The 27,642-nt window shown below is 48.8% G+C and overlaps 1 protein-coding gene across 2 annotated transcripts; it reads right to left on the bottom strand.

Moving 5' to 3' along the window:
- Positions 1-4,591: 4,591 nt before the first annotated feature.
- ATP8B2 (ATPase, aminophospholipid transporter, class I, type 8B, member 2) lies at positions 4,592-27,642 on the bottom strand. Of its 2 annotated transcripts, none has more exons than XM_006895840.1 (27): positions 27,575-27,642; positions 25,222-25,280; positions 24,765-24,878; positions 24,541-24,639; positions 24,199-24,260; positions 24,027-24,099; positions 23,686-23,756; positions 23,384-23,463; positions 22,076-22,234; positions 21,757-21,845; positions 18,182-18,378; positions 14,647-14,855; positions 13,253-13,296; positions 12,810-12,975; positions 12,482-12,670; positions 11,679-11,794; positions 11,419-11,583; positions 11,222-11,333; positions 10,975-11,080; positions 10,711-10,855; positions 10,170-10,353; positions 9,821-10,044; positions 9,266-9,349; positions 8,759-9,004; positions 8,467-8,605; positions 6,031-6,161; positions 4,592-5,820 (listed from the first exon to the last, which is right to left on the bottom strand). In XM_006895840.1, the coding sequence occupies exons 1-27, from the start codon at positions 27,603-27,605 to the stop codon at positions 5,542-5,544; spliced, it is 3,573 nt and encodes a 1,190-aa protein (XP_006895902.1). In that variant the 5' UTR covers positions 27,606-27,642; the 3' UTR covers positions 4,592-5,541. The 2 variants fall into 2 exon arrangements, with proteins under 2 accessions (XP_006895902.1, XP_006895901.1); XM_006895839.1 differs by lacking the exon at positions 27,575-27,642 and adding an exon at positions 26,615-26,702 and having other exon boundaries at positions 5,376-5,820.

The raw sequence follows: 27,642 nt of genomic DNA on the forward strand, positions 1-27,642 counted from the left end.
GCACGGGTGAAATCTCTTCACAAGCAGGTCATTGATCTGCCAGTTTATCCTCAGCAAATCCCTCTCCCTTATCAGCCACTTCAATGGTCTCCTGGTCAGCTGACCAATGATTAAGGATATGGACCTCACTACCAATGATTGTGTTCCAACTCACAGCTGACCCTCGATCAGGTTCCTGAGAATGGAAGTCACATGGGAAGAAGCTGTCCATCTTTCTTCTGTGGAGCTTGACATTTGCCCTAACGGGCCAAGACTGAAGAAGGCAGCTGGAAACTGCATGATGGTGACACAGGTGTTTTATTTCTTACTGACATGAGACCCCGGGAGGCAGCAGGACCAGACTCAAGTCTCTCCATTCCCTAGAGAAAGGCAGCAGTAAAGCCCAGAGGTGTCCATAAAACTCAACCAAGGACAGAGTTCCAAGAAATGGCCCACGAAATCAAATGACTAAGAGATGGCAGGTATGATAGGACCTGAACTGGTTACTAGACCTGTGACTGGACCTGAACTATTCACTAGATCTGTCACATGACGGTCAAAGGTGATTTTAGTGAAAACATTTCAGGGCAAAGGAGAGAAACCTGGTGAAGGGACGGGAGAGGGTAAGAAAGAGGAAGCTCCTTCTAAGATGTCTGACTAGTGAAAGGATAGAAACAGATCACAAAGCAGTTCATTGGAGTAAGAGAGAGGAAAAAATAAACAACCTTGAATATGCTTATCTAGTGAAGAGAAAAATCAAGAGGAGGAAAGAATTGAAGGTAAAAGAAAGGGTAATGGATGGAGGATAACAGACGGTACTGAGGTTGGAGGAGGCAAGGGGTTAGAGTATCAGCAGAGCTGGGGACAGAGGTCCTGCAGAAGGAGACTGTCTACTGAGTGCGATTCACAGGTTACGGGGAAGCTGAGTGGACACAGAGGTGGTTCAGTGGTAGAATTCTCACCCCCTTGGTAAGATGGTTTGATTCCCTGGCAACACACAGAATCATGTCTGCGCAGGCTGAAATGGTGCTCGAATGCTCAATAGATCTCAGGGGAGCTTCCAGACTACAAAGGACTATCTACTGCATGGTAATCTACTTCCAAAAAGCAGTCAATGAAAACCCAACAGGTCCCAAGGGGCTCCAGTTCCCAACCGGATATGGGCTTGGTGCAGGCGCAGGCAACATTTCCTTCAATTGTGTATAGGGCCGTCGTGGGCCAGGACTGACTTGATGTCAATTGCTACAGAAAAGACCCTCAACAGGCTGGACAGACCCAGCAACTGCAGCAATGGGCTCAAGCACAGTGGATCTGTGAGGATGCAGGATCAGAAAGGGTTTTATTCTGTCGTGCAGAGGCTTGCCATGAGTCAGAGCCAACTCAAAGGCATCTAACGATAGCAATGGAAAGTCGAAGGAGTTATTTTCTTCTGTAAAGTAGGAGGCGGAAACATCTACTGAGGGTAGGATGGGAGGTGGTGTGGGAAGAGCTTGAGGAAAGAGATAGAAGTTAGGATTAGTCAGTGATGAGGACAAGAAAGTAACTAGAGATTTTGCAACACAGCCTCACGATGCTGATGGGCCTGCTGAGGGGGAGAACATCAGTCTGCAGCCTATCTACTCTGCATGGTTACGAGGCACCTCCTTCAACATTCACCAGCTCAACCCAGGTGACACTGCTCTGAATGTTTAAACCACAGAGGGTGCTCTGGTAGCCTAATGGTAAGAAGCTGCACTGCAATCCCAGAGGTACATGGTTCATATCCACCAGATGCTCTGCAGGAGAAGGAGGGACAATCTCCTCCTGTACCAGTCAGATCTGATTTGACGGTACACATACAAAAAACAAAAAAAATAAAAAAATAGACTACAGGCTCCGAGCTGGATAAGGAAGTATATGGCCGGGAGAAAAGGGAGAGGTTGTGTGCATTGGCAGGACAGGTGAAAGAGGAAAGCATTGATGGTCAAACACTGGACAGGGAGCTCTGGTGGTATCGGATCGTAGCATTTCAAAGGTGGGGCTACGAGTGACAACAATGGGGTTGCCCAAGGGAGCGTGCCGCTTTAGCAAAATGGATGGGTGTCCATGGAAATGAGACCAAGCAAGAGCAAAGTTGCCTGTCAAGCAAACTTTTTATCCCCAGAGGAACCACTAGAACAAAGGGGAGTGTGGGGACAGGAAGACTCTGAGCACAGGGAAGAAATTAGATGAAAGGAAGTCTGTGATGAGGAGGGAAAGAAAATGGAGAATTAAGAGGCAGGAGTCAAAAAAACTTACTGCAGCTTCGTGATTCTAGCTCAATAGCACCCCTACAGAACAGGGTGGAACCCCATAGGGTTCCCAAGGCTGTAACCTTTACAGAAGCCAACTGTCACGTTTCTCCCAATGAGCGGCTGGTGGGTTCACACTGCCCACCCAACACTTGATCAGCCCTGCACCACCAGAGTTCCCTGGACATACAGAGAACTGTGTGTGTGTGTGTGTGTGTGTGTGTGTGTGTGTACAGACACAGAAGTGTGTGCATACAAACACGGAAGTGTGTGTACAAAGATGGACGTGTCTGTGTACAAAAAAGGAAGTGTGTGTGTACAATGTGTGTACAAAGACGGAAGTAGCAGTGAGAGTAAGTGATGCTAGCCCTGCCCCCTTTAATTGAGGGAACTGCCTTGAGTCAGTTTAGGAGGTACAGGAAGAAGAACACTGTTTAAGAGGTTGGGGAGGAAAAGTGGGGTCCAAAAACACAGGCAGTACTGATGTGGGGAGGACAGTGAGTCCGCCTTCTGGACAGAAAGGAGACTGGTTAAAGGAGGTGAAAGATGAAAGGTCACAGGGAGAAGTTGGAGGCCTAACAAGCCTTAAGAAGTCTGTGTCCCTGGTGAGGCCAGATTATGACTTGCTGCCTGAGGCTCAAGGTTCCAGACAGACCTTGGTGATAAGGTGTCCTGTGCTGTGGTCAGCTTTTCCCATGCAGAAGCATCAGCTTAGGAGTCGGTGGGACTATCCCTGCCTTGGAGTATTTTTTCCTTCTTGAGGGAGAAAATGATCCTGTTTAGCTTTACCTCTCAGAGTGTAGTACGGACACGGGAACTCTGTAGCAAGAACTGTCTCTGGAGACAAAACAGACTGAGGTTAGAGAGTGGGAGACCAGCCTGGAAAACGATCCAGGCTGCTAGTTCCCAGTCCAGCACTAAACCCTAGCCCTGAGCTCTCCTGGGATGCGGGTCTTCACTTTCTCTGTTCATTCTAATTCCTTTCAGTGTCTTAAGTCTCTAAAACTTTGGGACTTGGATATTAACTTCAGAGAAAAGTCAGAAAATGCGAGACTACAAAGCTGGTGCCAAAGGGAAAGGCATGGTAAGGAAAAGAGGATTTTTTTTAAAAGGCAAAACCTATTTACCTGGTACTTTCTCCACACCCTCCACACTTCTTCTTTATGAGAGGTTGGTTGCATTATGTTTGGTAAAGCAACTAGTTCAAAGCCCTAAGCACCCAGTCATCAGTTGAACACAAAGTCCCCAGCCTGTGATCCACCTTTCAGTATCACCCACTGCCAGCTGATTCTGCGGGAGGGACCAGGCAAGAGGGGGTGCTGTACCCCACCAGCCAGACTGCTTCCTCTACCCTGGCCCAGATCTACCCACTCAAGAGACAGCCTGTCTTTGCTTTTCCCATCAGTCTTAGTTAAACAGCAGAAAACAGACAAATCACACACTTCTCAGAAATGGAAATTTTATAAAAAGGCATTTTTTCTCTTTATATCCATAAAATGATATAACTTTTGCAAGTATAGAAATGTGTCATAAATTATACAGAATGTTCCTTAATTACATCTCAATGCAACTTGGTACTTTCTTCCCTCCCTAAAAAACGAGAGAGAACCAAAAAAATAATATGTATATAACTGTATATATATATTTTTTATATATATTTATATAATATAGACAAACAAAATATGAAAAAAAAATCATTTCCTCTTTGGTATAAAAATCACTCTCACCTTGAGAGACACACAACACAGACATGATGTTGGGTTTGTAAACTGCATGGCCAAAAGGGATTTCCCTGCCAGACTTTCCGTTCCCCTGGTCCCTGCCCAGCCCACCCACCTCACCACCGCCCACTTCCTCCAAGGCTCCCACATCAAGCATGCAAGATCCCCATGCCTATTTCTGGCTCCACACCATTCCTAATGGACCCACTCCATCAACAAAGACAAGGAAGGGATTTTTCTCAAAGCAGATTTGGTAGCAACTAACTTGGGAAACAATCTAAGCCGGGAAAGGGCTTCGCAGACATGCTGCTGGAGAAGGGCTGTGCGGAGGAGGATCTAGTCCTGTTCTGATCCACCAGGTGCGGGGCGGGCTGCCTTCCCCCCTCCAGCACCACCCTGTATAGGAAACTACCTCCTCTTGACAGATGCTGGGGTTGGATGGGGAGGACTCCTGTTCCCCAGAAGCAGATGCCAGCTTTTCTTCTCACCTCAGAATGTTCTGGGTTCTGAGGTGCAGGTACAGGAAAGCACCTGATGAGGAGCGAGAAAGGGACACCAGGCAGGAGTCTGCTAATGAACTTCATCTAATTTAAAGAAAACCTCATTTCCACCTCAGCCTCTCCCGCCCCAACCTAAATTGTATACCCAGCTTCAGCTCACTGAGGAGGATGGGCTTACTGTCCCAGGCTCCAGTCCAAACCAGCAGGACTTGTGGAATCCAGGAATTGGTACATATATGTGCTGAGGTGGGGGGTCAGGCGACAACATTTTACTCTCAAGGTGAAGAAGGAAAGAGGACCTAACCTCCCCCTTAGACTCTCCAGCACCTTCTTAGCTGACAGGTTCCTCCTCCCCACGTCAGCCTCCCTGTCACAGGCCCACCAGCTGCTGGAGGATCTAACGTTGCCATGTGGTCCCTCCCCAGACATTCAACACACGGTCAGGCCAGGACCTCGCTGGACATCCCAGCGTGGGCCTGCCTTCTCTTGCCCAGAACAGTTAAGATACCGGCCACAACAGAAAAGTCACATAAAGACCTCCTCCGCTTGCCAAATCAAAAAGACAAAATCAAACTGGACACAAACACCAATCAAAGAGAGACACACATGATGTGGGGGCCCAGAGGCCCCAGCAGGTGTCTGGCTTCCCGGCATGATACATTCTCGTGTAATTCAGGAACAGAGGCTCTGCAGCCCCCTCTGGGGAGTAGGAGTAAAAAAATACGGAGATTACAGAGTCCTCCTTGCCGGCTTCCGGGCAGGGCAGGACAGACCCAATCTCTCACAGTTTTTTTTTCCTTCTGTTTTTGGTTCCACACCTGATCTCCCACTGAAACTGGTTCCAGAAGGCCAGCTTCTACTCTGCCCTGAGGGCCCACCCCCTCCAGCCACTCTGCCGGGAATGACCCAGCCACCCGTGGTGGGAACAGCAGGACAACTACATCAGAGAGAGGAGGGGGGCAGCAAGGACACCCCCTGGTCAGAGGGCATGAGGACCAGCAGTTCTGAGACGAGGCTCCTTCGGTGCCTGGCCAGCCCCGTGTACTTTGACCAGGGCATCCAGTCCCAGCTTCACCCCTTAAGGGGCTTGTCGGCCCCCCCGCTGGGGCTGCTGGCACTGTCACTCTTCTTCCTGCGCAGGCTCTCAATCCAGCTGGAGCTGGAGCGGGTGGTGAAGCTGGAGAGCGCCAGCGAGCTGAGCCGCATGTTCTTGCCAGACATGATGAGCTCCCCGAAGCCCTCCTGGTGGGAGAAGGCATAGCCGGAGCGCCGGGAGCCCGTGCGGCCCACCCGCCTCATGCAGCGGTGCTGGGCCTTCTGCTTCTTCCTCACCAGCTGGGTGTAGCGGACCTGGAGGGAGCAGGCAGCAAGGGAAAGTCAGACAGCACGTCAGGCAAGAGACCCCGCATCCCACATGGTGCAGGCCACATGCAGCGTGTGCCCCAAGGACAAGTGACCACCACCATACAAAGGGACCACTCTGCAATCTAGAAACTGCAGCCACATGGTTGTTAAACCAGAGGGCTTTCCTCACCACAACCAGCCAGCCCAGCATCTCACCGTGTCAGAAAGATCAGGCTTCAGGTTCAGCTTGAGGAACCGAAAGGCAACCACAGGCATGATGCAGACGACCGTGGTTAGCACAATGGTCAGCCACACTGTGGGCTGGGCCAGGGTGTTCTGGGCATTACCTGGGAATGGACAGGGGTCAGTATCTTGAGAAGCATGAAAAAAATAGAAGGGCAGTCCCCTGACTTCCCCATTCTATTTCTGGGGGCTCAATTTCTGCTATCGCAAAGTCTTCTTCCTTCCCCTCTTGGCTTCCTAGATCCAAACATATCTCTCAGTTGAATTTTGGCTCCAAAGCCTCCCTCAAGTTCTGGGCCTGTTTCTCCAATGGCCTTATCTAATTTCTCCATGGGACTTCTAACATGCACCTTAGATTTCACACGGCCATGCTCATGCTCCCTCCACCCCAAATCTGCGGCATGTCTTCCCTGGTGCAGTCAATCTTATAACTTCTCATTCTTTCACACCCCACATCCAACTGGTCGGAAAACCTAATGACTCCATTTTAACAACAACAGTGACTTCCACCACTTTTCACTCTAAGTCACCATCACCCTCACCTAGAATGTATAGCTGGTCTTCGGTGTCTACCTTTGCCTCCCACTCTACTTATCCATAAAACAATCAAAGCAATCCTTTAAAACATATGTTTATGACACTTCTTTGCTAGAAAACTTCTGATGGCATCTTATGACATTTAGACTAAAATTCAACATTCTCACTCCACTGGATGTGTGGAAATTGTCTTCAGAGCGCGCACGTGCACACATACACCATCAGGGATCTTACTCTGACTTACAAGGACCTAAATTATTTACCCTGATTTCCAGTCTACAGCCTTGCGCTCCGACTTCATTTCCTCCCCAGCTCCTTCCCTCCAGCTTAACTCCTGCCCAGACCCTGCAGTGCTGTTTCCTCTTCCTGGAATGGTTTTCCCCCCAGGAGGTTTGCTCCCTTCCTTTAACTCATTATTTCCCTGTGAAAATAACCTTTCCTATGAAGTTTTCCCAGACCATTCTTGATATTCTCTACCCTGCTTGATACTGCTCACAGAACTTATTCATTTCACATTTTAAATATTTCTGTAACTTATGCCTATCTCACTCTAAGATTCAGGAGGACAAGGACCAGTGTGCCCACAGCATGAAGAAGAGCAGGTCAGGTGCAGCAAGCGTTTGGTGAGTGAGTGTTGGACTGATAAACACACAGAGCTAAAACCAACATCAAAACCTATAAATGTGTCCTTCACCTCACGCCTCCCAGCATGCCCCTCAGTGCCAGCTACCACAGCCAACCTGGCACCAGTTCTGAGTTCTAAACAGTCTCACACACAAACATTCCAGTAACTTCCTCATTAGCCATCACAGCAGATTCATCTTTCTAAAGCAATCCTTTGACGCCATTTCCCCCACATCGGGGGGGGGGGGAGACAGGGAGGAGGCGAAGGGCTGCTGGTAAGTCAAATGTATACCCAACACTTTGGCATTCTGATGGGTGTTTCTTGGCCCATCCTAGTCGGAGGACTCTCCAATCCCTAGAAACAAATGGCCTTTTCTTGCCTCCAGCTCTCCAGCTTAGAATCCCACCCCAACCTGCTTTCCCCCTCTGCAGTCTCCTGTGTGGGATTATGCCTGGCCAGCCCAAAAGAGTGACCTTACTGACCACGAGCCCTGCCACCCTTCAGTCTCTCTCTGAGCCCTGCTGTCAAGGACCTCTTTAAAGTGTTAAAAGAGAAAGAATGCCATTTAAAGACAAAAGTGTGCCTGATCCGAGTCGCAGTATATTCAATTGCTTTATATACATGTGAAAACTGGACAATGAATTAAGAAGACTAAAAAAGAACTGATGCCTTTGAATTGTAGTGTTGGGAAAGAAGATTGAATATGCATTGATCACCAAGAGAACAAACAAGTCTGTCTTGGAGAAAGTGCCAGAGTTTTCCTTAAAAGCAAGGGTGGAGAAACTATGTCTCACGTAATTCAGATATACCAGTCCTCAGACATCATGCTTGGAAAAGTAAGAGTCAGCAAAAGAGAGGATTATCTTCAAGGAGATGGACTGTCAGTGACAACAACAATGGGTATGGGCACAGTAGAGACTGTAAAGATGGCACCGGACAGGACAAAGCCCAGCCCGTTGTTCACAGGGTTGCTATGAGTGTTCATTGACTTAAGGGCATCTAACAACTAAGCTCTGACCTCTCATGGTCTGGTAGGGTTGGTCTTCAAGTTCAAGGACATGTAAGTGTTCTGAGCAGGGCCTGGGTCAGACATGTGTTGCTATCCCCACAAGACCTTGCAGAGTCCCTAGCTCAATAAGAGGATGGCATCAAACAGCTGGGATGTACTGACTGACTGACTACACTATCAGATCCAGGACAGGTGTGAGGGAGGCTCAGCAAATTCAAGAAGCCAAAGGGACACTTACCCACAAACCGAAACTGGTTTGGAAACATGTCAAAGAGCCCCTTGCTGTGCATGGCAAAGAGGATGGCAAAGTAAACAGCGAGGCTACCCCAGATGAAGAAATGGTTGATGGCTGTCCAGTAGCCTGTATCCAGTCCAATCTACAAAAGACAAGGGCTGTCATGGGCAGCAGGGGCACCCACACAAATCCTGACCCTTACTCCCAGAAACAGAACTGTAGAACCCAGGGGAGCCCACCCTGGCCAGACAATCTAGGTGGTCATGACAAGAGCAGTTTCTGGACTTCCTCGTACCTGCATGCTAACCACGATGACCAGGGAAGTAGCCACGGTGACGGCAAAGGACTGGTAGTCAGCCAGCTGGGTGCCGTCATCCCGAGTGGCCTCAGCAAACACCCCATAGGGGATAAAGAACATGAGCACGGAGGTGTAGATGCCCTGGGCAATGCAGATGAAGAACTCCCGCTTGTTGAAGAGGAGGTTCAGCTGTCCTGGCTCATACAGCTTAGGGTACTCCATGCTCCGCTGCTCCGGAACGTCCTATACGGGGGGGCCGGGGCCGGGCAGAACTCAGAAGCTGCCATTTTAACTCAGGACGGTCAAGGGCTGACCTTCCCGTCTCCTCCTGTCCAAATACTTGACAGCTGGATCCAACCTCGCACCAACTGTCCCCAGTCTTTGTTCAGCTGCCAGGGCAGTTACAGCCACATGTCCCTGGCAGGGAGGACAATGTTCCCAGTGTGACCCTCATAGCCATGCCCCCACTCCATCTCACTGGATCTTTTAACACCCCCTCAGTACCTGATCAAAGACCCCCATAGCCAGGACTGGGAGGGAGGTGTACACGATGTTATACAGGGTGATGAAATACTGGTCGTAGACAGTCTGGAAAGGCAACAGGCAGCGAGACAGGAGTAAGTAAGCCCTGGGACAGGAGACTGGGACAACCTTTCTTCACTACAAATCAGGCAAGGGAAGCCAACACAGGGACCCTTCCTTAGGAATTCTCTAGAATTCTTTCTCCATGTCTTAAAGAAAGGTGCTAGATTTGTTTTCTTGGTTTGTTGTTTTGTTTTGTGTTTTTAAAAAAAAAAACAACACGCAGTGTGCTACAATTCCAAAGGCACAGAGTTCAAATGCACCAGCAGATGGATGGGAAGTCTCCTCCCATGTGATTATCTGCCTCTAAAAACCCTCTTGGGGGGTTAGCTATGGATCAGTTCTGATTTCAGGGTACATTAACAACCACCACCACCAAATAATAGCTAGGCCCTGGACAACTCTGCAATGAACAGGACACACAGGCCAAACGTAATCCCTTCTTTTATGGTCCAGTGGATGGAGAACGTTCACTACCTGGGCTGAGAAGCCGCAGAAGAAGCCAAACCAGAAGTGGACCATGGTGAAGGCAAAGTTCTTGTAGAAGAAGTAGCACAGGAACTTGCACATGCGAAGGTAGGACCAGCGCCCGTGCACCAGCAGAAGGCGCTGCAGGAACTTGAACTGGGAGAAGGAGTAATCCGAGGCCAGCACCGCCTGGATCCCTTCCTGTCCGCTGATGCCCACGCCAATATGAGCAGCTGGAGACAGAAGAGATGACAAGAGGGTGAAGATGGTCACACAATTCCCACCACCTAACAGCCCCCTGTGGCCTGCCATTCTTCCCTGGCCTCCCCCACAGCAAACACTCACACAGTCTACTTACTTTTGATCATGCTGACATCATTAGCTCCATCCCCTATGGCAAGAGTCACAGCCTTCTTGTATTTCTTAACCAGTTCTACCACTTGTGCCTTCTGCAGTGGGGTCACCCGGCAGCAGATGACAGCTTTGCAGGCACAGGCTGTCTCCAGAAACTCCAGCTCCATGTCTGCCTCCAGCGCGTGGGCCTGTAACACAGAAGAGCCTCAGAGAACCACAGTCTTCACTAGGAGAAACTTAGAGTCTTGGCTCCTGCATCTCTAAGGACCATGACTTCCTGGAGTCAAGTGAAACAAGGGTTAAGATAAGACAGAAAAGTCTATATGGGGAAGTACTCTCTGGAAGGATGCTCTAGTGGCCTAGACGTAAGGAAATGTGCTCCTATCCCCATGGCATGCAGTTCAAATCCACCTGCTGCTGCATGGGACAAAGATGGGGAGTCTCCTCCTAAGCGATTTACTGCCTCTGAAAACCTGTTAGAGGCTCGGTTACGAATCGGTTCTGATTCATGCCACACAACAACAACTAAGGGTGGTGACCCTTACCAGGCTGTGACCGTTGATGACTAGGGCATATTCCCCAGCAACAGCCTCTAAGACAGATGTGAGTTTGGAAGAAGGAAGTTTCTCCTGGCAGGTGAAGCCATTGCCGACGCTGCGGGACGAGTCCATCATCTTCTCCCGGGCCTTCCTGTGATGGGGAAATGGTGGAGGTGGAAGTTTCTCAGGACAGAAGAGGAGGCTTCTGCTGGGAAGGGTGTCAAGTCTAAACAGAGCCTTCCCGACCGTGTGTGTGGGTTCCCTGCTTACCTGAGCTCCTCCCGCACTTCTAGGACAGTGTGGCCAGTGACCATGAAGACCTCCGTCATGTCATCTGTCAGCATCTTACAGGAATAGCCAATGTTCACGGCCGTCTCTACCAAGAGAGAACGCAGGAGCTACGGACAGGCACCCAACAAGGTCAGCACACTCTCCTGCCTGACGTCCTACGCTCCATGCATGGACTTGACAGGGTGACCATCCAGATGCAATGTCCTCGGTCCTGCTGGGCTCTCACCTTGTTTGTCTCCAGTTAGCACCCAAATCTTGATGTTGGCCAGCGTCAGGAGAGCAATGGTCTCTGGAACCCCTTGCTGAAGCTTGTCCTCGATGGCTGTTGCTCCCAGCAGCTGAAAAAACACCCCATGCCTTGGCAAGAGAGTTGACGGGCAGGAGGGCTCAATGCCTAACCTCAGCAAATTCCACAGCCCATACCATCATGTCACTTTCAACTTCCTCATAGACGTTAGCCAGCCTATCCTCCCGGCTGTCCTGGGCCTGGCTGGCTTGGAGCCGTCTCTCAGCCCACTCCTCATAGTACTCTTCATCCAGATCCTTGTAGGCCAGGACCAGGGTCCTCAGCCCCTCCCCAGCATATTCCTGGCAACAAAGTCAAGATAGTCACACTCTCACCCTCCCACTCACAACAGCAAAGAGGAGCAGAGCCAGGGGGTCCATCCTCTCCTCACACCTACATTCAGATGGTCAGCGGTGGTGTTGAGCAGCTCCTGGTTGGAGTGGTGGAGTCTGTCAAGCAGGATGGTGTCGGCCCCTTTGCAGTAGAGTCGGATCTTCCCTTCTGGATTCCGTACTATGAATGGGGTCAGGACAGAGGAGCCAAAAATATTCAGGCAGGCAAACCCCTCTGAAGGATCTCTCAAGGGTTAGTGACAATAAGAGGTCTGCTGGATTAGGACGTGTTCCAGGAATACCTGAGACCCTCAAAAACGAAGAACCTTCAGGGGGTCCGGGTTGAAAACAACCTAGATCCAGTTCTAAGAGCTATTCTTTGTCAGCAGTCTTCTGAGTCTCTGACCCCTAAAGCGTTAAGTGCACCAGAGGAGTTCTTGCTAACAAGATCTCCTGGAATGCAGGGGGTTACAAACAACCATGCACTTTCCCTGGAATCAGATTTACATAGCCATTTGCCCTCTTGAGAAAAGATAAAGATAAAGAACACAGAGCCTTGATTAATCAGGGATAATATGATCTGGTAGGATGTTTCCTGTTTTTCTTAACCCTGAGAAAAGTGTACATGACTTTAAGTATGCTATGGCCGCTTCTGTAGTCAGAGGCCAGGACAGCTCTATTTTGCCATTCACCTACAGAAAGCTTGGTCTTTCACATTTTATCATGTCTCATGAGTCTGACCCATGATCACAGAACACCCATGAACTACACCCCTCAACCTAAACTTTAACCAGGGTCATTTGCACACATCACCGACAGGTCTGCATGCCACCCACCAACCTCCCTTATACTCCCAAACAGTCCGCACCTATGACTGACATCCGCTTGCGGATGTTGTTGAAGTCCAGGATAGCCAGCAGCTGGTAGGTGATGGCTGTGCCCATCTCATGGACGGTTATTGTTTTGGGGGTACGAGAGCGGAACACAAAACCAAAGTTCCTGGCTGCAGTGACCAGAGCTCCCTCGTCCGGTGACTGGGCTTTGTAGTACAGCTCCCCTGAGTGGGCAGGAAAAATACGCTGTATGAGGCACTGTACCTGCCCAGTCCCATAGCCCGCCCAGGAAGCCCCCTGTGGGAGCTGAGCCTAGAAGTGGACGAAGGTGGGAGGAGAGTGGGAGCCAGCTCCTCAGCTCACCTTCATTCTTTTCTTCTGACATGACGGTGTGGCACAGCGAAAGGAGGCGGAAGAACTCGTGTGTGTGGGGGTCCCCTATCTTAACAGACTCCAAAAGGCTAGGGTCCCAAAACAAGAACTTCTTGTCAGCCAGAGGGTTGAAAGAGAAGTCGATAGGTTTGGGCCTCTGAAACAGGTAAAAAGAACTCTTAAAAAGAGGTGGGTTCCAGGCTGCATCCTTAAAAAGGGTGTCCTCACTTGGTTATTACTGGCCTTTCAATGTTCTGGACCACTGTGAACTTCAAAATTCCCACTTCTGCCACCAATTCTTCCTTAAAACACTCATTTCTCCAGTTTCTTTTACCTGACCAGACAACACATCACTCCTGACTCTACCAACTGGCACTGGTCAGGTATCCTAGGTTTAATTGGCACGTAGAGTAAGTATAGAGGCTGGATCTTACCTCTCCCAGCTCTGCTTTCTGTCCCAAGACGTCGAAGACATCACCTGCACACAGCCAGGACAGAGGAGAAGCAAGGTCAGAGCTGGTGAACTCTCAGAACAGGGGCAGAGAACTTCCCAGCACAGATGCCACAACTGGAAACTCCTGCAACCTAGAACCCTGAACCCTGACTGTCAAGTAGATGTCCCAAGATGCACATTGCTAGCTCACGGTACAGGAGGTAACAGGTAGCGGGGATCTTCAGAACCCCAGTACTCGGGTAGTGAGTGAGTCAAAGCCCCTCAACCCTCCAGGGAGCTCCAGTTCTCCTCCCCAGGACTCCTCAGAGCCCTCCACCCTTTGAGCCCACACATCAGACAAAGCCTCATACACTGGCCCATAAGGGCCAAGTTAGTACAGGAAGCAGTTAGGACAGAGGCTCACACTCTGCATAAAAGTCAGCCCACACTCCACACCCTGACCCAAGCCAACCCAGCAGTTCAGCCATGAAGACACAGCATGAGGCCACACTGGGGCACATGGTCGCATTCCAGAGACTCACAGGGGCCCTGGGCAGCAGCACAGAGAGTCTAGAGCTCCACCAGGCAGCCAAGGTCCAACCTGGCCAAGACACGTAGAGGCCAGAGTCTCAGGCTTCATTTCAGTCAACAATTCCCTACTGTTGGGACTAAACCCATCATCTCACTCCAGATGGAACGGCGACCTCAACAATCTGAGGAGTAATTCCAATTTATAAGGGCACAACACAGGATAAAGAATGGAAGTAAGTATTTGCTTCCTGACTCTGGACAGAGTGGACTCTTTTTAAGGACCCTGAAACCCCCTAAAATCTAAACATTGAAACAACTGTGGGGACCCAAACTCCACCTTCTGGCGGGATAGATGCCTGAGATAGTTAATACAATGTGTCAGCTTGACCAGGGGTTTAGCAGGCAATGGGCTAGGTATTCTTCCACATAATGTAATCATCTTCCATGATGTCAACTGATGTGGTCAGCCAATCAGGTGACAGAGGAGTGTCTGTTGGGTCTGTTCTGCCTCCAGTATGCAAGTTAATGTTCTAGCAAAGCCTGTGTTCTTCTCTTCCTCTTCCTCCCTTAACATCCATGCCCTGCCTCCTACATGCTTCACTTCTTGGCATCTGACCTCCAGTTTTCAGGACATAAATCTGCAGAAGTCTCCAGTCTGCACCTGATCCATAGAGTGTGGATACAACTTCATGAACCAGCAGAGAGCACTTCACCTGTGCACTTGGGATCGCCAGCCCCCACTTCACAAACTGTTTCCTTAACGCAAATCTCTCCACATCTATTTCTGTCTACATCTCACTCCTTGCGCTCCTCTAAAAAACCCAGATTAAGATAACACCCCGGTCCTCAGCAACAATGCCATACCGTAGCTGCGGCCGTTGATGGAGCATTTATTGAAGACCATGATGTTCTGGGTGAGGGTGCCTGTCTTGTCTGAGAAGATGTACTCCACTTGGCCCAGCTCCTCATTCAGGGTGGTGGTGCGGGCCTCTGCAGGCGTCCGCTTCTTCATGCAGAACATCTTCTTGTCCCAGTTGATGAAGTAGCTGTGGCCCAGGCGGATGACCTCCACACTGTACAGGGGACAGGGAGCAAGGCTCAGGGCAGGAAAGGGTGGAGGGGCCCCTCCCCCCTGGCCCTCGGCTGCAGGCCCTCCGCCTGGGGAGAAACGAGAACGGAGCAGACACCTGGGCTTGGGAACCTGGGCAGAGAAGGGCAGGGAGAGTCTGAAGGTGGAGCCAGCCAGTAAGAGCTGGCAAAGGAAGTCCCGACTTGACACTCCAGACAAAAAGGTGCAAAGGACCTGGGCAGGGAGGGCAGACGGCACAGGCAGAGGGGAAAGGGCTGCAGACAAGGCACTCAACCAGTTCTTACCTCAGGACTAATGATACAGAAACCATGCAGAGAAAAACAAGAGAAAGTGTGAGGGAAAAAGAGAAAAAAAAAACACCCTAAAAGTAATGAGGGTGCTGTGTATGCCCCAACACCACAGACAACCCCCTCCAAGGAGCCATTCTGGGGAAAGACACCACCATAGGCGGGCTCTGAAGCCTACTCTCCACTGTAGGGGTATACTTCTTCCACCTTGGCCTTAGGGCTCCTTAAGTCTGATTCTGCAGCTTTCAGGAAAAGCCCAAGAGTTGAAATGATGACAGCGGAAGGAAGAGGCAGCCTGAAGAACTGGGGGAATAACTCAATTTACAATGGCAGAGAGCTCTGAACATTTTAAAGCCTATTCATGTCCTCTCCTGAGCTGATCATCCTCAGGATATGGACTGTTCATGTTTGTACAAAGGGCAGTTGTATGTCTGAACAATAGGGTTCCATCCGGGACCCTGCTTCTACCTGATTAAGAATCCATTCCTGCACAACTGTCCTTATCAGAGCAAAAAGAAAGACAATAGCTAGAATTTCTAAAATCTCTCTTCATTCAGTTTATTAATACCCTCAACTCTTCCCTCTACACAATTAAATTTGATGAGAAATAGATTTTTTTAAAAAAGCTTCAAGTGAACGTAGATAAAGGATATAGGTAGTGAAGCCCAAGGATCAGAGAGGGAGTAGGGTTGAAATTAGTTTTTCAAGCAGAACACAATATAGAACCAGAGTTGCAATTATGATGGGTATGGCAGCACTCTGTATTCATAATGCCGTTGTGTGCCATCAAGTCAGAACTGACTCATAGCTGATCCTCCAGCGGGTTTTCAGAGACAGTAAATGACACCAGAGGAGACTGACCAGATTTCTTCTGCGGAGCAGCTGGTGGATTCAAACCGCATACTTCTGGGACAGCAGCCCAATTCCTTATCATGAAGCCACCAGGGTTCCCTAATATTTTTATAATAATTTAATTTTAAAATGCATTTGCCAACGTAGTGCCTTACTTACACCAATAAAATTCCATGAAGACAGAACAGGAGGAAAGTGAAGCCCTAGTAACTGCATTTGCCTGAAGTCATGTGGCTAATGAGCTGTTGTTGTCAGATAGTTACTTCTTGTTCTTGTTGTTGTGTACCTAGTCAGATCCGAATCCAGCTGGCACAGGAGGAGACTGCCCCTCCTTCTCCAGCAAAGCATCTGGTGGATTTGAACCGCATGCCTTTGGAATTGCAGCACAGGTTCTTGCCAATAGGTCACCAGAGCTCCCTTAGATAGTGACTTTTGACTTACAATGACCTCAGGTGACTGAATAGAACTGCTCATAGGGTTTTCTAGGCTGTAATCTTTATGGTTATATTTGAACCACAAACCATTTAGTTAGCAGCTCAGCCATTAAACACTGCACTGCACCACCAGAGTTCTTGGCTAATGAAAACCAAAATCAGCCAAACCCACCGTCTTCAAGTCGCTTATCTTTTATAAAGGTTCTAAATCTTTCTAGGAGATGACTGCTCCAATTCTCTCCTCAGAGCTGCTGGTGAATTCCAACCACCAAGTTTTCAGACAGCGTGACATACAACACACTATGCCACCAGGAGAGGCAAAGTTAAACCATGGACCTCCTAACTCTCCACATAGAAAAGTCCAAACAGCACACATCTCAGCACAGAAACTCTTATTGATTTGCTCACTATCATCAGGACTAGAATTCGGGGCCTGGTGGCAAGAGTTGATGACTACTTAGGGAGTCTGTCTTAACAAATGATGACAGACTGGAGCTCGGGTGGCCTAGTGGCAAGAAGCTGCACTGCAATACTGAAGGCATGGGTTGGAATCCACCAGATGCTCCACTGGAGGAGGAGGGGCAATCTCCTCCTGTGCCAGTCAGATCTGACTCGATGGTACACAAAAAGAGAGAGAGGGGGAAAAAAGATGGCAGACAGAAAGAGTTGTGAGCATCTTCATAAAACATTTCCTTAAAAATGTTATGGGCTCCCTTATCTCAAGCGCGAGGCACGAAGTAGGAAAGCACGCGTCTTTCTTCTGGCCATTCTTCCTTCCTCCTCCTACAGCCTGTTTCCCTTTCATCACCACTCACCCGGCCTGGTCTCTGCCACCACCTCTTTACCGCAAACACCCTAAATGTCGTCTTGTTTTTATTCACGGTATAAACTGCCAGAGGATTCTTCTTCAAGCATTTGTTTTAAAACAGTAAATGGTTTACAAAGTCCACTGGCTCACATTCAAGATCTCTACAATTGGAAACAGGATATTGTTTCCAGCACTCCCTCCCACAGCTCCCCAGTCAGCATCTGCACTCCAGGACCTGGTTCAGGAGCCACTCCTCGGCTCTCATCTCTACGCCCCTGCTTCCCCTCCTCTCCTCCAGCCCCTCCCTCCCTCATCTCTCCCACCACCCAAAGTTGATCTCCTCAAGAGCCACCTCCTCAGAGCCACCTCTTCAGAACCATCCTGATTAACTGCTTGGACAGCAATGCTCCTCTAAACTTCACAGCACTTTGAGCCCCACCTGCTATCTCCCCAGTCTGACACATGTGTGCCTTCTCCCGTCTAGTCTGCTGCTTCCAAAGACAGAGATCATGCTACACTCTGTGCCCTCCAGTGTGCACTTAAGACTATGCAGAATGACTTCTGTTCCTATTTAATTTTCTCACGTATTTGAATTTTTCTTCCCCTACCACAAGTTCCCTCAGGGAAAGGAGTACCACCTCTAATACATGCTGTACATGTGATGCATGGCTCCAGCTATGCTTCTTTACAATATGTGTAAGATCACAAATCAATATACACTTAGCTCTAGCACAGCCCAAAGCACAAAGAAACTGTGGTAAAGAGTTTGCTCTACACAGAGATAAATAGCTAACACCAAATGTTCACAGAACAGGAGGAAGAAAATTCCAATGTCCTACTTGAGGAAATCATCTTCAAAAGGGTAAAAAAAAAAAAAGACCATGCGAATTCCCCAGAGACCCCCAAGGCAAAGAAAGAAAATACCTACCTGACATAGAGTGAAATGGGCACAACGGTGTTGAGGATTATGATGTAGGACCAGAAGGAGAGGAAGCCAGAGAAGAAGGCACTGTCCACCGCCTCATCCCAGGGCAGGTAGACCTGGAAGCGCTTCCCAACCTCATGCTCCCAGATGGCATTGCCAATGGCCAGGATCACTCCCATGCAGACCAGGAACCCAAAAATCTGTGGAAGAAGGAGAAGGTGAACTTTGCCCACTCCAACTCTCAAAACCAGGAACATTCCTAGAGTTGGGTCACCCCAAGCCCTCAATAAGTGATCATCTTTAAGAGACTGCTCTAACAGAAAGAACAGATGATAAGCTGTGCTCTGTCACCAGTAATCATTTGGCCTTCTCTCTCAAACTTTTTTTCTCATTTGTATAACAAAAATACCAAAATAGATGAGCAGTTCTGGGACCACTGTTTTTGTTGTGAGATGCCATCAAGTTGACTATGACTCACAGTAACCCTATGAACAACAGACAGGAACCTTGCCCTATTCTGTGCCATATTCATCATCTCTGATATGTTCAAGTCCATTTTTGCAAATCTCTGTGTCAATCCATCTTGTTGAAGGCCTTCCTCTCTTTCTCTGGCCCTCCACTTTTCCCAGCATGATGTCTTTTTAAAAGGACTAGCCCCTTTTAACAACTTGCCCAAATGACGTGAAACAGTTTCACCATCTTTGTCTAAGGAGCACCCAAGTTGCATCTCCTCCAAGAAGGAGTTGTTGGTTCTTTTGGCAGTACATGGGACCATGGTGGGGGGTGTTATATACATCAAGTTGGAACAGACTCCCAGCTCACCCTCCGGTGAATTTTCAGATGTAGTAAATTACACGGGAGGAGCCTGTCCATCTTTCTCCCCTGGAGCAGTTGGCAGATTTGAACTATGTGCCTTTTGGGTGGCAGCACGACTTCTTACCCCCAAGCGACCAGAACTGTATGGGACAAATGTTAGGTGCAGGAGCAACATCCACTTCCTAAACAACATGCCTCCGGAGACTCTATAAACTTTGCTAAACGTCGATAGTTATAGAAAGGCTTCAGGATTTTTGTTTGTAGGGTCACTATGTGTCTTGCTTAACAGCAGTCAACAACCATAGGTGCTGATAAAGCAACTACGACTCATAGCGACCCTGTGAACAACAGACCTGAACCTTGCCCTACCCTGTGCCATCCTCACCATCTCTGATACACCTGAGCCACTTTTACCATCACTGTGTCAACCAATCTAACTGAGGTCTTTTTTTCTGACTCTCCACCTTACTAAGCATGATATCACTCTCCAAGGACTGGCCTCTCCTGATGGTATGAGACCATGAGAAGTCCTCAAAGGTGGAAGGAGAAAGAAGGGGGGGGGGCGAAGACAGGAGTAGGAGTGCTTTACTTTCAACATGAAAAATACCAAAAAAATCCCACACAACTTGCTGTAAGTCACCTAATGCCAAGTTTCTATAATATTCATTACCTCATACAATTTATATCTTTGTTATCAATTTATATTAACTTTTTTGGGAGGAGGTGACATTTGATTGTGGTTTAGATGAAAGTTTGTATGCAAAAAATTTCCAATTCAACAATGTACACACATTTTGTTTCACGACATGAACTGTGATCCCCTCGGCGTAACAGACTCTTTCCTACCTGAGTTGTGCCCATTCACCTGCCTTTCCTGACCCGTCCTGCCTTTTGTAGCTTGTTTTGGTCTTGTGTGTTCAGGGTTCTGAGAGCACAGTCCTCAGGGCTGTTACTGTCCCTTCACTTTACAGGCTTATTAGCTGTCTGCCTGGATGATCTCGGGAATGGCTTCAGTTTTCCAGATTTGAACAGTGTCTATGAGCCACAGTTTCCAAGTCTTTATTAGACATGTAAATTTCATCTTTCTTATTGTTGTTGTGTGCGGTCGAGTCGCTTGCAACTCATAGCAACCCTATGAACAACAGCCCTAAACTCTGCTCTATCCTGTGCCAATCACAGTCTCCGACACACCCATCCCGATTAACCCAGTCACTGAATCAATCCACCTCATAGAGAGTCTTCCCCTCCTGCGCTGTCCCTCCACCCTCCCAAGCATGATGTCCCTCTCCAAGGACCGGTCCCTCCTTACAACAGGTCCAAAGTATGTCAGACGAAGCCCCAGAATCCTTGCCTCCAAGGAACAGCCTGGTTTAACCCTCTTTCTTATGATTTAAAATCTTACTTCCGAAAACGGAAGTTTGAAAAAAAAAAAAAAAAAAAAAAATCTTACTCCCACTCTGTCCAGGACCCTCTCTTGTGATTCCAAATAGAAGAGGCAGGAGACAGGCACCATCTAGGCCCTCCAGTCTCAGGATGGTGGAGGCTGTGGATCATGTGGTTCCCTGGTTCTCTGGACTGTCTCTTTCAGTCTGTTTTCTTTCCTTTGCTCCAGATGGGAAGAGACCAGTGACAATATCTTTATATGGCTGTATATAAACCTTTAAGACTCCTGTGACTACTTGCCAAGGCAGCATGAAGATCACTGGGCATATGGATGGTGTTAACTGACCCAGATGCCCCCTGAGACCATGTTCACGAATTCTCAAGTCCAGTGACTCAGTTCCCTAAGGTGTTTGGCTATGGCTATATGCCTGGATAGAGCTGCAGCACATATAAATACATATGTGAAAACATCTTCTGCCAAATCTATACAAGCTCGTGGATGTACAGCATCAAGATTTCACAATAGTAAAAAAATTTTACGAACCTCGGAATCCATTAAAAATATGCGTAAGAAAATTCTAGTGGTTAAAAGGGGAAAAAAACAACAAAACCCTGCCTGACATCTTTTTCTAATGCCACTTCTACCGTGGATGCTTGAAACAAAACAAGAACCATCCTCCTGACCATAGGACCACCAGGGGGCAGTGCAAGCCTCCCAGAGACAGAGAACTGCTCTCCCACAGGCTAAGCTTTTGAAAACCCCTTAAAGCAGGAAGGAAAGACTGTCTCACCAGAGCTGGCCCCAATCTCTGCAAGCTGGCATGTGGGGGTCAGGCAGCAGGCAGTGGGGGCGCAAGGAAAGGAGGAGAGCCTGACAAGGGGCTCAGATTTCTAGCCAAACAAGAGAAGGATTCAGGAATTGCCAAAATCTAAGTCAGAAACTTTTCCTTTGGGAACCTTCACTCTTAGAAGCCAGAGGGAAAAGACCCTATTATCTACCTTCCAAATGGAAATTTTTCTTTGAATTCCCTCTCTCTCCCTATGAAGGCCTCCTTGTCCCTGGCAAAAGCAAACAGGAGGTCACATGCTGCACCAAGTCACCACCATAACTGGAATCCAGAGAAGTAAAGATTTGTTTTAGCTTTAAGTTTTTGATTCATGCGCATTCCTAAAGTTTGTTTGTTGTTGTTATTGTAAATAAATAACATCTTCCAAGTCTCAAAAGAGCCTGAAATAGACATTGCCTTTGAGTGGCTAAATGCCAGTGGCTTTGACGGCAAAATCTTAAGCCTAAACCATCAACCGAGGAGATGGCAGCAAGAGAACTTCCTAAGGAGAAGCAGAAGGACAGACAAGGGTCCAGGTGTGGAGAGCCTTACCCAGAGCACCAATGTATTCATTAGGCGATCAATACTTGTCCTCTTGAACTTTGTCCTGCCACTGTTCTGCATCAACTTAGTGTCAGGACCTGGGAAAGAATGGGAAGAACTGAGAAAGTCAAATGATGTATCTGCCTCTGTGCTTCTGCCTCAATTCCCAGACTCAAGCCATCAGGATGGAATGGAGGCACTGGCTAGACTAGGGGGTGTATGTAGAGCTGCAATCTGGTTACCTTATATAACCTGCCAGCTTGCTCAGTCTCCTCCGGCACTCCTGCGGCTGAGTCTACCTGCTTCCTCTGGCCCCTCGGAGGCTCACCTGCAAAGATGACCAGCCCGAAGCACCACTCGGTGTTTCGCAGCACACAGCCCCGTAGCAGCATGTTCTGGTTGCTCAGGGGGAACTTGCTCTCCTTCCAGTAGAGGTTTCCACTGAACTTGTCCAGCTTGTTGTTGGGAGGCTCACAGATCACTTCACCTGAATGAGAGACCAGAGTACCACCGCTCAAGGTCTAGGAGTCTCTCCCTGGGTGGTATACTGGGTATGCACTCAACACCAGCTGAGAGGCTGCCAGCGCTAACCCCCTCAGAGCGCATTGGTAAGCCGGCCTGCAGATCTGCTCCCAAGAGGTCACAGTCTTGAAAACTCAGAGTTCTACTCTGGCAAACATGAGGTCACCATCTGAGTCAGAAATGACTTGACAGCAACTAAAAACAACAGTTCAAGGTCTAGTTTACAACTTGACCACATGACAACAAAACAATAAAAGCAGATGAAGGGGAGGGTTGGAGGGCAGGAGTCCATCCACATGCTGGGGTGGGGGGGGCATGTGAAGCACTGTAGCTCTTCAGGAAAGGAGTGAGGCAGCAAGAACTATTATTAAAACTACACATTACACTCAGAACTCATCATTCTACTTTGGGGACTCTCACCTACAAAAATAACATAGGTCAATGTGAATGAAGGAAGGTGTGAAACACAATGTATATGAATTTTGTATGCAAACCAATTTAAAAAATTTTAAAAATAGTAATAATAGCATAAGCTGGTAAGAAAATATACAGGACAATAGTTACTGAAGTCTTATTTGAAGAACAAAACGACTAGAAACAAAAGAATGGTTAGGGACTAACTAATTATGGACTATCATCTCGATCAAATACTACACATATATTAAAAAGAATAAGGTGAAGTTTCTGTATATAATGGTGTGATCTCTCTGATGTATTTAATAGGTGAAGAAGGCAGGCCAGAGGGGGTTTTTATACAATATCATCTCACTTATGTATAATTACATGTGTTGGTACAAACAGAGAAAACTGTGGATAAATATGCAGACTGTTAACTTGGTTATTTAAGGAACTTTAAGGTTATTTGAGGTCTTTAAGAAACATACTTGTATAATCTTGAATTAAAAAACAAAAATAAGCTGAATTTCTCTCAACAAGAACAGCAAGTGGGAACTGTCAGACAGAGCTCCCTCATAGCCATATGGTATTGCCTGGCATCTACCCTCTACCCACCCCCCCCAAAAAAAGGTCCAGGAAGTTGTGTAATTATAGCAACAAAAGGTCCAAAGTGAGATTAAAAGCCCAAATGCAACCTGCTTCTCCTAGGATAACTCACCATCAAACTTGGCGAGCTTACTGATGTCCCCCAATTCCGAGGTGACTGGGATCGCCTGGCGCACTTTCATGTTGGTCTCTCTGAAAAGACAGTGCCTCTGAGCCTTGGCTCTCTCCTCACCCTCTAGGCCCTGCCTCGGGCACCGAACTATTGGGTAGACAGTGAGCGGATGACACTTCTATGTACCCAAAGACTTTTCTCCTCTCCTCCTCCTATTAATTTCTCCAAAAGGCACAGAACCCCAATTTGGGGACCTCTATAATACAAAAAAAGGAGAGGGTAACGGTGAACAGGCCACTTACCCATCGAGTTCTGCTGTCTCTATGTAACACAGACCATGGGGCTCACTGCTGGAAAGGAGGAGGAGATCCGCCTAGAGAGAAAACAGAATGAAAGGTCCAAAAACCCACCTCTCCACCCCCAAAAGACCCCGATGAGCCTTTCTTCTGCTTGGCATTCTTGATTTGTTTAGGGCCAAGCACATGAATGGGGGAAAAGGATCCAGTCCCAGGTATAGCAACATGACTCAAGAAATCCGAGCCAGGAAAGGTGCCTTCCATGCAGTACATGAGGAAAGACTCATCAGTTTCTACCAAAGAGCAGAAGGAGTCCCACATGCGTAGAGGAGCACCCTGTCTCTTACCGCCACAAACTGATTGTTTTCTAGCTTGATAATATCACCAACACAAACATTCATCCACTGTTCTTGCTGGAGGCTGCAGCAATGAGAAGACAGGAGAGACTGTTAGTAGCTGGACAGGTTTCCAGGAGCACCCCTTTCCTTCCAGGGCCCTCATTCTCTGATAGGTACTCACATTCCATTGATCAGCACCTGAGACTGGCGGTTATTCACCTGGTTATCACTCTTATGGCGGAACTAAAAAGAAGAGTTGAGGAAAATCAGACAGACACCTTTGCCCACTCCAGGGAATTCAGAATGCTCAATGGAACCCACAGCTTTCTAGATAAAGTCTTGTACAGTCACATTCCCAGACACATTTTCTCCACGATGTCCATACTCATGTGCTCCTGCCCCCACCTCAAGGTAGCACGGATACAGCTGCACCAGGGGAAGGAAGTCAAGGTGACCAAGGAATTGCGCTAAGCATCAAGTTAGGGAGAGATAAAGGGAGACAAGCAGAATGAGGACAACTCACATAGTCATCAGTGGCATCTTTGACAGCTGTGATGGTGAGGACAAGAACCAAAGGCACAATAGTGGTGAACCAGGACAGGGAGGAGATCTGTGGGATCAACTGAACGGGGAAAAGAGGAAGCACGTCTCTGAGACTCCATTCTACACCCTCTTTCCCCCAGACCCTCTTCTTTGGCTTTATTTTCGGCTTAGTGATTTGCAATGGGTCTACCATGGGTCGCTCACCTGCAGGATGAGAAGGAACAGGAAGTAGGTATTGGCAACTTCCTGGAACTGCTCAAAGAGGTTGACGGGCAGGAAAGTAAGAATATTGTACTTGGATGTCTTGATGCAGTTACTCTGTGTAGTGGGAGAGAAGATACGAAGACAGCCTCAAACCTCAATCTGCAACCTGACTGAGGCTGACAACGCCATCTTCACATTTCCCCAAACTTTCGTTCCAAACTCAGCAAGCACTAGTGTGTGTGCAAAGTGAAACAAGGCAAAGCATCTCATGGGATCAGTGCATCCCTTCACTGACAAGTGAAGGTATTAAAAAAAAAATGCAAGTCTAGCAGCAGACATAGAATGAGGAGGGAAGCTTCCCTCTCCTTCCCCAAGCACCCTCCCAGGGAGCTCTCTGTCTCCCCGCACTGTTTTCTCAGACCCAGAGTGAGGAAACAGATGGTCTACACTCACTCACCGCATACTGGAATTTCTCATTGTATTCTCGGTCATTGGCTCGTGCCCTCCTTTCTTCTTCTACGAAAGAATGAGGCTGCAGTCAGGAGGGCAAGCCGAAGCCAGATCAACACCTTGTCACACCCACCCACTTTGCAGGGGTCCAATGAGGACGCTCAGTTCTTTCCATAGTATATAACTGTGGAGGAGTCACTAACTGAAGGGTCACTAAATTCTTCCCTTTCATCCACTTTTCACCACCATCCCAACCACACAGTTCTGCAGACATCACATCACACAATGGTTTGGTTGGGGTTTTTTTTCCCCTCATCAACAACTATCAAGGTCTTCCTCTTGGGACATTTGATCCTCTGTCCTTTCCCTCTGGAGAAGCTTTAGGAGGAGCCATTAACAGGCTTTAGAACTCCAGGACCTTTTTGCTGCTATTATTAATGCAGTCAGTCTACATCATACCCAAGGAATAATGGCAAAGATACAAGTTTTGTTCCCTCTTGGGGACTAATGTCCTTCTAGTTATGGTACTATCTGTCTCCTAACCTAGGGACAAGGGGTGGCAAGGAGGGTCACTGTGCCCTGGAGCTGCTCTGCCGCAGCATCCCAGCCCCACGTGTAACTCCCCTCATAGGAGCCTCTGCTTGTCACATGTCACCAGCAGCGGCTCCTGACTGGCCCACAATGACATCACCTTATTTCAAAGCTCATCTTCAAGTAGGAGAAGGGGGGTCAAGGATGTGGGTCATACAGGCTGAGATAGAGATGGAGGAGGAAGGAATGGGATGTAACGGGAACAGTTGTCTTTCTAGCTGTAATCTTTCTTACACTATCTGGACACATTTTACCTAAACAACAATTTGTCACTGAATGACAAAATGCCCCCAGCTATACCTATTCTGAACCTCCACAGGTCCTGGGATGCAGTCATCAAGTTCAAGTGCCAGAACACAGGACTATCCTATGAAGGATTCCCCAACCCACATTCAGGGGTCACCATGACCTCAGAGTAGCAAACAGGCTATCCTGGATAGGCAATAAACATAATCCTTTAACCCTAGGGGCAGAGGCGGCTTTCCAGACCCCTCTCCCTACCCTCCCCCAAATCTCCTGCAGAGCATACTGCAGTAACAAATCCTCAGCCGCTGAAAAGAGCACCCCTTTACTGAGTGGCCATTTCACTCCCACAAACTTCCCTGCAGGGGTCCCTGGGGCTGAGTAAAGCCTGCGCAATCACCAAAAACCATGTAAAGGAAAACCATGCAAAAGAAATCGCCGGATCTGGAAAGGAGATGATCAGGGAAGGTTGGGGGACGCAAGGTGAAACAAACGGGGGGGGGGGGGGCTTCAAAACGGAGGAAATCATGAGTGAAGGAGAATGACCAGGCACTGCCGCCCGTTACCTGTCCCCCAAGAGGGCTTCTTTCGGCTCCAGCTCGGGGGTGCCCCGGCCCGAGCCCACTTCTCAGGCATCTCCTTGGGGACCGTCATGATCCCAAGTTTGCGCAAGTAAGGATGGCCTATCTGTCCGTCTTTGGCCTCAGCGGTGCTGACGGGGCAGCCCCCGGGGGAGGCAAAGGTGCTGCGGCCACTCGCAGGGGAGCCCCAGCTGTCCAGCGCACGCCTCACCCGCAGCCCGGGCCATCCTCTCGGCTGCTGGTCCCGGCTCCCGGCTCGGCTCCCAGCTCCCGGGGACGCCGCGCACTCAGCTACTGCGCTGCTGCCGCCTGCGCCCCGCCACCACCTCCGCCTCTAGTGCCACCCGCCGACTTCAGTGCGCTGAGCAGCCCGGCCCGCGGGGAGCACACACCGGGCTGCGCCCCCGCCCGCTCCCCCGACTGCAGGGGCAGCGGCCTGCCAGCGCCGCGTAGGCGAAAGCTAGCGCGCGAGCCCCTCCTCCCCCTCCACTCCCACGGGCTGCGGCCAATGCGGGGCGAGGGGACTGCCTGCGTTGTCTGGGGCAACCGCTTTCATCCCACCCCCCATCGGCAAGGGAGGGGGGAAAAGGGGAAAAAAAACACACAGAGAAAGACTTAGGTAGATAGACATAAAGGTCGGAGAGGAAGAGAAAACATAGGGGGAAAACAGAGGGGAAGAGACAAGAATACAGTGCACCAGGCTCACAAGCCAGAGAGTTGGGAGCTGCAAGTGCCCCAAGACAAAGGTGCAAGTGTTTGGCTGTGGGAGACAGATGGTTCTTAACCCCCTTCCTGTAGCAGCGGAGAACCCCCTCCTAGAAACCAAGTAGAAGGCCTCTGCTGTGTAGATAGTGCCCAGGTCGGTAAGGGTTGCACTCCACCCAGCCTTAACATGGTCCAATCTCAATGATCCCAGGGATCTCCTCCCTTCCCAGTTTGTCTTACCTGGGGGGCGCTTTTTTGCACACAGTGCCATCTCACCCAGCAAAGTTCCAGCCAGCCCATGGGAGACC

Source organism: Elephantulus edwardii, unplaced genomic scaffold, assembly GCF_000299155.1.
Source record: "Elephantulus edwardii isolate Elephantulus edwardi_28Jun2011 unplaced genomic scaffold, EleEdw1.0 scaffold00176, whole genome shotgun sequence".
Taxonomy (NCBI): Eukaryota; Metazoa; Chordata; class Mammalia; order Macroscelidea; family Macroscelididae; genus Elephantulus; species Elephantulus edwardii.

Excerpts from the sequence above, each read along its gene's own strand:
- ATP8B2 (XM_006895839.1), bottom strand. The coding sequence starts at position 26,702 with ATGACGGTCCCCAAGGAGATGCCTGAGAAGTGGGCTCGGGCCGGGGCA. Across the intron at positions 21,846-22,075 it reads CGGGCTGGTCATCTTTGCAG|GTCCTGACACTAAGTTGATG; the intron begins GTGAGCCTCCGA and ends ATTCTTTCCCAG. Across the intron at positions 11,795-12,481 it reads CAAGCGGATGTCAGTCATAG|TACGGAATCCAGAAGGGAAG; the intron begins GTGCGGACTGTT and ends CCCCATTCATAG.